Raw genomic sequence first — 7,450 nt, forward strand, 5'->3', positions numbered from 1 at the left:
TGCTTAATGAAATACTGCATTTTAGCTTGAGAGCAATTGTGCTCAACTAGGCTTTTGCAGCAGAAACATTAGGTTAACTTCACATTCCAAAATAGACTGTAGACTCACAATCTCAAAAGTTGCGGCAAAGCAAGAGGTGGGGTAAACATTTGCACCCCTCATTCTCATTTTGTATTATTTAGGACTGATAAGGTCCAGCATAGCTTCCTTAGATTTAAAATTTTGAAGCAAGCTTGCAGTTTAAACTATGCACACTTAAGAAAGGTAGTCTGTCAAAGACAGAAGGAACAGACAACACACATTATTCCGCCCGCGTGAAGACAGGAAAGAGAGCCTTTTATTTACAAGGCAGGGGTACAGTGTGGTGCCTATGCAATGGTGCGGGGGCCCCTGCAGTGCCCAACCGGCCTCGAACCCCTTCAGGGAGCGGTGGGGAAGGATGGGTACCCCCCCGTTCCTTCCGTATCAGGTACAAAGTTATTTTGGCACCTGTTCCACAGCGTCATTTCCCCCTTGCTCAATGTATGATGAATGGAGACAAACGTCTCATGGAAAAGGGTTACAGACAGGACACCGCAAACTGCTGAGATCGCAAAAGGTCAGGCAGAGGTGGAATGATGTACAGACAGCTGTGGCTTGTCGGGGGGGGTTGCCCTGCACCCCAAGGTCACGCGTGCAGGCAGATTGTGGCTGCCTGCTGGTGGAAAGTGTCTCCCTCCGGACCCCACTGTCCACTCCGCAATATCCCTACACACCAGAGCAGGATTTCTGTTCTCATCCTGAAGCAAAGTTCTTAACCCAAGGTACTATTTCTGGGTTAGCAGAGTCTGTAACCTGAAGCGCCTGTAACCCGAGGCACCACTCTAGATGTTATACTATTAGTATCTTCCCCAAGCCACTCTGGGCAGCTTACAGTACATATAGGTAAAGGTAAAGGGACCCCTGACCGGAAGGTCCAGTTGCGGGAAACTCTGGGGTTGCGGCACTCATCTCGCTTTATTGGCCGAGGGAGCCGGCGTACAGCTTCCGGGTCGTGTGGCCAGCAGAACTAAGCGCTTCTGGCGAATCAGAGCAGAGCACGGAAACGCCGTTTACCTTCCCGCCAGAGCAGTACCTATTTATCTACTTGCTCTTTGATGTGCTTTCGAACTGCTAGGTTGGCAGGAGCAGGGACCAAGCAACGGGAGCTCACCCTGTCGCAGGGATTTGAACCGCCGACCTTCTGATCAGCAAGTCCTAAGTTCTGGGGTTTAACCCACAACGCTACCCGCGTCCCTACAGTACATATACAAGACAGTAAAACATCCAAAAATTAAAAGCCTCCTGATACAGCTGTCTTCTAAATGTCAGATAGTTGCCTGTTTCCTAGCCCTCTGAAGGGAGGGCATTCCATGGGGCAGGAAGCCCTCTGCCTGGTTCCCTGGAACTTCACTTCTAACTGCAAGGGAACCAGCAGAAGACTCTCGGAGGCGGACCTCCCTGTCCGGACTGAACGATGGGGGTGAAGATGCTCCTTCAGGTCCACAGGGCCGATGCTGAGGAGGGCTTTAGGTTGCAGATCTTGCTCCTCCATAATGATTGATGTATAGGTAGCAGAGTAGGAGAAAACACTCAGAGGCAGAAAAAAAAATCAGCTGAGAAATTTATTACTGAAGACAGATAAGCATGACAGGACCCAAAAAATAGCAAAAATGTAACTCACAGTAAAACCCTGACTTAGCAAACCAAAACATCACTCAAGTAAGAAACAGACAAGCAGAGTAGAGTAATATCAGAATATGAAGTGGGAGCAGGCGCATTTCAATACTGCAATTTATATATAATTCAAAGTCAGAGTAATCCTGGGACTAGATAACAAGCCTCCAGGTGGACGTGCCCCACCTGCCCTTCTCTTTCCTCTTCCGCACGGGCAGAATCTGCCTTCAGGACTGTGGGATTCACGGTTGTTCTCCTCCACTCCATCCACCAGGGCTTGACTTCAGGTGCAGCAGAATTCCCCACCCAGCCCATCAACGATTTGAGACCCATCAGCTTTCCTCACCTGGTTTAGCCGGCTGGTAGAAGCCTTTGCTTGAACCCCTGTTGCATGCTGACAGCTTCTGGAAGCCACAGGTGAGAGCTGAGTGCAGGGTGGGCACCAAGGGTGGAAAAATGACCCCAGAAGCTGCAGGACATGTTCCCCACCAAAGGAACTACTTATCCCCAACACCCCATGAGATCTAGATTCAGGTAGGTAGCCGTGTTGGTCTGACGCAGTTGAAATAAAACATTTAAAAATAGTCCAGTAGCACCTTAGAGACCAACTAAGATTGTTCTAGGTATAAGCTTTTGTGTGCATGCACAATTCTTCAGATACACTGACACAGATGTCACCAGACCCTTGTATATCGTGGGAGGGTGGGGTGGGGTTTTTCTCAGAAGGGTACTCCTACTACCATCTCCCACTATATGAAGAACTGTGAATGCACACAAAAGCTTATATCTAGAACCTAAGGTGCAACTGGACTATTTTTTTACTTTTTTACTTCAACTGTGTCAGACCAATATGTCTACCTACCATGAAGAACAGTTATCTCCTTGCCTTGAATATCCTGCCTTTCAGATTAGGATAGTCCTCTGTCAGAAGACAAGCACAGGATCAGGCAGCACATCATCATTATAAAGAACCTTTGGGGTGGGTGTTTCCGTCTGGGATTCCCATGTGCCATCTGCTTTCCTTCTGCTTCTTCTGCTCTCTCCATGCAATTTGAGGCATGTAGACGGAGGTCCATCTCCAAGAACAGGAGCTTCCCTGAGCACCCATTCAGCTGACCCCAAGCACCAAGCCTTGTCACTAGTTCTCTGACTGACCCAGACCACAGTCCCTGGAAGAGATGTAGGCCTGGGTCTCCCAAAATAATCCATATGGACCTCCTGAGGTCAGTGGGACTGTGCAGGTGATTCATGAAGATCTAGAGGTGTAAACGGGGCAACCACTTGATTTGAAAGGCAGTCCCAGAGGACAACAGTATTCCAAGATCATGCTGTGTTATTAAAGATGATTGAGGATCTTGAAAGGTTCCTGATGCATTACTACCATTTGACATCATACCATTTTAATTTCCTAAAAATTGGGAACATAGGTAGGACATGGGAGAATGTAAGAGATGTTGAAATAAGAGAAGGTGCTAATGGCGGTTGATGTGTTCTCTTTCCCTTTGTTCTCTTCCTTGAAACCCAAACAGGATTTGCTTTCTGCCCACTCTGAAAAAGGTGATGGAGAAGACAGAATTGCGGGGGACAGGGCACCTTTCGTTTCATTAGGAATAGCCATTAAAATGTGTGAAATGTGGAATATGCATCACTGAATGAGCACACATAGTTCACATCAACGAACACAAAAAGGAAAGAAGCCATTCAAAGGTATGTAGTGCGGAAAGAGCTTCTCTTTCAACTCAAAACTTAGAACACACCAGCGGACTCACACAGAGAGAAAACGTTTTAAGTGCAGGGAGTGTGGGAAGAATTTCAGTCAGAGTGGAAACCTTAAATTGCACAAAGGGACTCACACAGGGGGAAAACCATATGAATGTATGGTGTGTGGAAAGAACATTAATAATAGTGGAAGCCTTAGAAGATATCAACGGACTCACACAGGGGAGAAACCGTTTAAATGCATGGAGTGTGGAAAGAGCTTCAGTCAGAGTGCACAACTTAGATCACATCAATGGACTCACACAGGGGAGAAACCATATAAATGTATCGAGTGTGGAAAGAGCTTCAGTCGGAGTGGAAACCTTAGAAATCATCAACAGACTCACACAGGGGAGAAACCATTTGAATGCATGGAGTGTGGAAAGAGCTTTAGTGAAAATGGAAGCCTTAGGAACCATCAACGGACTCACACAGTGGAGAAACCATATAAATGTCTGGAGTGTGGAAAGAGCTTCAATCGGAGTGGACACCTCAATATACATCAACGGACTCACACAGGGGAGAAACCATATAAATGTCTGGAGTGTGGAAAGAGTTTTACTGATCGTGGAAGCCTTAGAAGACATCAACGGACTCACACAGGGGAGAAACCATTTAAATGCATGGAGTGTGGAAAGGAATTCAGTCAGAGTGGAGTTCTTAGGAACCATCAACGGACTCACACAGGGGAGAAACCATATAAATGTCTGGAGTGTGGAAAGAGCTTCAGTCGGAGTGGAAACCTTAGAAAACATCAACGGACTCACACAGGGGAGAAACCATTTAAATGTATCGAGTGTGGAAAGAGCTTTAGTGAAAATGGAAGCCTTAGGAACCATCAATGGACTCACACAGGGGAGAAACCATATAAATGTCTGGAGTGTGGAAAGAGTTTTAGTGATCGTGGAAGCCTTAGGAACCATCAATGGACTCACACAGGGGAGAAACCATATAAATGTCTGGAGTGTGGAAAGAGTTTTAGTGATCGTGGAAGCCTTAGATCACATCAATGGACTCACACAGGGGAGAAACCATTTAAATGTATCGAGTGTGGAAAGAGCTTTAGTGAAAATGGAAAGCTTAGAAGACATCAACGGACTCACACAGGGGAGAAACCATTTAAATGTATCGAGTGTGGAAAGAGCTTTAGTGAAAATGGAAGCCTTAGGAAACATCAATGGACTCACACAGGGGAGAAACCATATAAATGTATGGAGCGTGGAAAGAGCTTCAGTCTGAGTGGAAACCTTAGAACACATCAACAGACTCACACAGGGGAGAAACCATTTAAATGTATCGAGTGTGGAAAGAGCTTTAGTAAAAGTGGAAACCTTAGAACACATCAATGGACTCACACAGGGGAGAAACCATTTAAATGTATCGCGTGTGGAAAGAGCTTCAGTCGGAGTGGAACCCTTAGAACACATCAACTGACTCACACAGGGGAGAAACCATTTAAATGCATGGAGTGTGGAAAGAGCTTCAGTCAGAGTGGAAACCTTAGAAATCATCAACAGACTCACACAGGGGCGAAACCATATAAATGTCTGGAGTGTGGAAATAGCTTCAGTCGGAGTGGAGATCTTAGAACACATCAACGGACTCACACAGGGGAGAAACCATTTGAATGCATGGAGTGTGGAAAGAGCTTTAGTGATATTGGAAGCCTTAGAACACATCAACGGACTCACACAGGGGAGAAACCATTTAAATGCATGGAGTGTGGAAAGGAATTCAGTCAGAGTGCACAACTTAGATCACATCAACGGACTCACACAGGGGAGAAACCATATAAATGTCTGGAGTGTGGAAATAGCTTCAGTCGGAGTGGAGATCTTAGAAGACATCAACGGACTCACACAGGGGAGAAACCATTTAAATGCATGGAGTGTGGAAAGAACTTTAATAATAGTGGAAGCCTTAGAAGACATGAACGGACTCACACCGGGGAGAAACCATTTGAATGCATAGAGTGTGGAAAGAGCTTTAGTAAAAGTGGAAACCTTAGATCACATCAACGGACTCACACAGGGGAGAAACCATTTAAATGTATCGAGTGTGGAAAGAGCTTTAGTGAAAATGGAAAGCTTAGGAACCATCAATGGACTCACACAGGGGAGAAACCATATAAATGTATAGAGTGCGGAAAGAGCTTCAGTGATAGTGGATGTCTTAGAAGACATCAACGGACTCACACAGGGGAGAAACCATTTAAATGCATGGAATGTGGAAAGAGCTTCAGTCAGAGTGGAGACCTTAGAAATCATCAACGGACTCACACAGGGGAGAAACCATATAAATGTATCGAGTGTGGAAAGGAATTCAGTCAGAGTGGAGATCTTAGAACACATCAACGGACTCACACAGGGGAGAAACCATTTAAATGCATGGAGTGTGGAAAGAGCTTCAGTCAGAGTGGAGACCTTAGAAATCATCAACGGACTCACACAGGGGAGAAACCATTTAAATGCATGGAGTGTGGAAAGAGCTTCAGTCAGAGTGGAGACCTTAGAAATCATCAACGGACTCACACAGGGGAGAAACCATTTCAATGTATGGAGTGTGGAAAGAGCTTTAGTAACAGAGGATGCCTTAGAACACATCAACGGACTCACACAGGGGAGAAACCAGATACCGTATTTTTCGCCCCATAGGACGCACCTAGTTTTTTTTGGGGGAGGGGGGGAAATAAAGAAAAAATATTTTTTTCCTGGCTGGCTTCCCCCGACCCCAGCCCCCAGAACAGGCTGCTGCCTGCAAGCCTTGTGAACCTGGTGCGCAAGGCTTGTGGACATCTGCCCGAAGCACGGGGCGGGCTCTGCAGCGTGCCCCATGATTCGGGCTGCAGGCTGCCGCCTGCAAGCCTTGCGAACCCGGTGGGAGCTGCCGCTGGGCGCGCGAGGCTTGCGGATAGCTTCCTGAAGCCTGGAGAGCGAGAGGGGTCGGTGCACACAGATGCATCTCGCTCTCCAGGCTTCAGCGAAAGCCTGCATTCGCCCCATAGGACGCACGCACATTTCCCCTTCATTTTTGGAGGGGAAAAATGTGTCCTATAGGGCGAAAAATACGGTAAATTTATTGAGTGTGGAAAGAGCTTTAGTTATAGTGGAAGCCTTAGAAATCATCAACGACTCTCACAGGGGAGAAACCATTTAAATGTATTGAGTGTGGAAAGAGCTTTAGTGAAAATGGAAGCCTTAGAACACATCAACGGACTCACACACGGGAGAAACCATTTAAGGGTATGGACTGTAGAAGGAGCTTCAGTCAGAGTGGAACCCTTGATTTATGTCAACAGCCTCACACAAAAGACAAACCATATAACCGTATTTTTCACTCTATAAGACTTAACAGACCACAAGACGTGCTGTAGTGTGTTCCCACCATTTCAGAACACCATTTCAGATAAAACCACAGCGGACTTTGCCACCAAACTCTGCCAATTTGTCCTTACCCACAACAACTTCAAATTCGGTGATGACCTGTTCCTTCAGATCAGCGGCACAGCAATGGGCACCCGCATGGCCCCACAGTATTCCAACATCTTCATGGCAGATTTAGAACAATGTTTCCTAAACTCCTACCCACTCAAACCTCTCTTGTACCTGCGATACATTGATGATATTTTTATCATCTGGACACATGGTCAACAGACCCTGGACACCTTCCACCAGAAATTCAATGATTTCACCCCACAATCAACCTAACAATGAATCAATCTATGCAAGAAATACATTTTTTTGACACTACTATAAAAATACAGGATGGGCGCATAGACACCACCTTATACCGTAAACCAACTGACCGACAAACATATCTACATGCCTCTAGCTACCATCCCAAACATACCAAACAGTCCATTGTATATAGCCAGGCACTACGTTACAGCCGTATCTGTTCCAATTCTACAGACAGAGACTCTCACCTAAGAGATCTACAGCAAACCTTTTTAGAACTAAAATACCCAGCAGATGAAGTTAGACAACAGATCAACAGA

At 46.0% G+C, this 7,450-nt stretch overlaps 1 protein-coding gene across 1 annotated transcript; it reads left to right on the plus strand.

Annotated features, from left to right (window-relative positions):
* Positions 1-484: 484 nt before the first annotated feature.
* On the plus strand, positions 485-6,112 carry LOC144329046 (uncharacterized). The gene is made up of 2 exons (XM_077935506.1): positions 485-2,112; positions 3,225-6,112. Exon 2 carries the CDS (start codon positions 3,573-3,575, stop codon positions 6,105-6,107), a length of 2,535 nt encoding a protein of 844 aa, XP_077791632.1. The 5' UTR covers positions 485-2,112; positions 3,225-3,572; the 3' UTR covers positions 6,108-6,112.
* Positions 6,113-7,450: the final 1,338 nt, after the last annotated feature.

This window comes from Podarcis muralis, chromosome 10 (assembly GCF_964188315.1).
Source record: "Podarcis muralis chromosome 10, rPodMur119.hap1.1, whole genome shotgun sequence".
In the NCBI taxonomy this organism is placed as follows: domain Eukaryota; kingdom Metazoa; phylum Chordata; class Lepidosauria; order Squamata; family Lacertidae; genus Podarcis; species Podarcis muralis.

Bases quoted from the DNA above. Each gene is read 5' to 3' on its own strand.
- LOC144329046 (XM_077935506.1), top strand. From the start codon at position 3,573: ATGGTGTGTGGAAAGAACATTAATAATAGTGGAAGCCTTAGAAGATAT.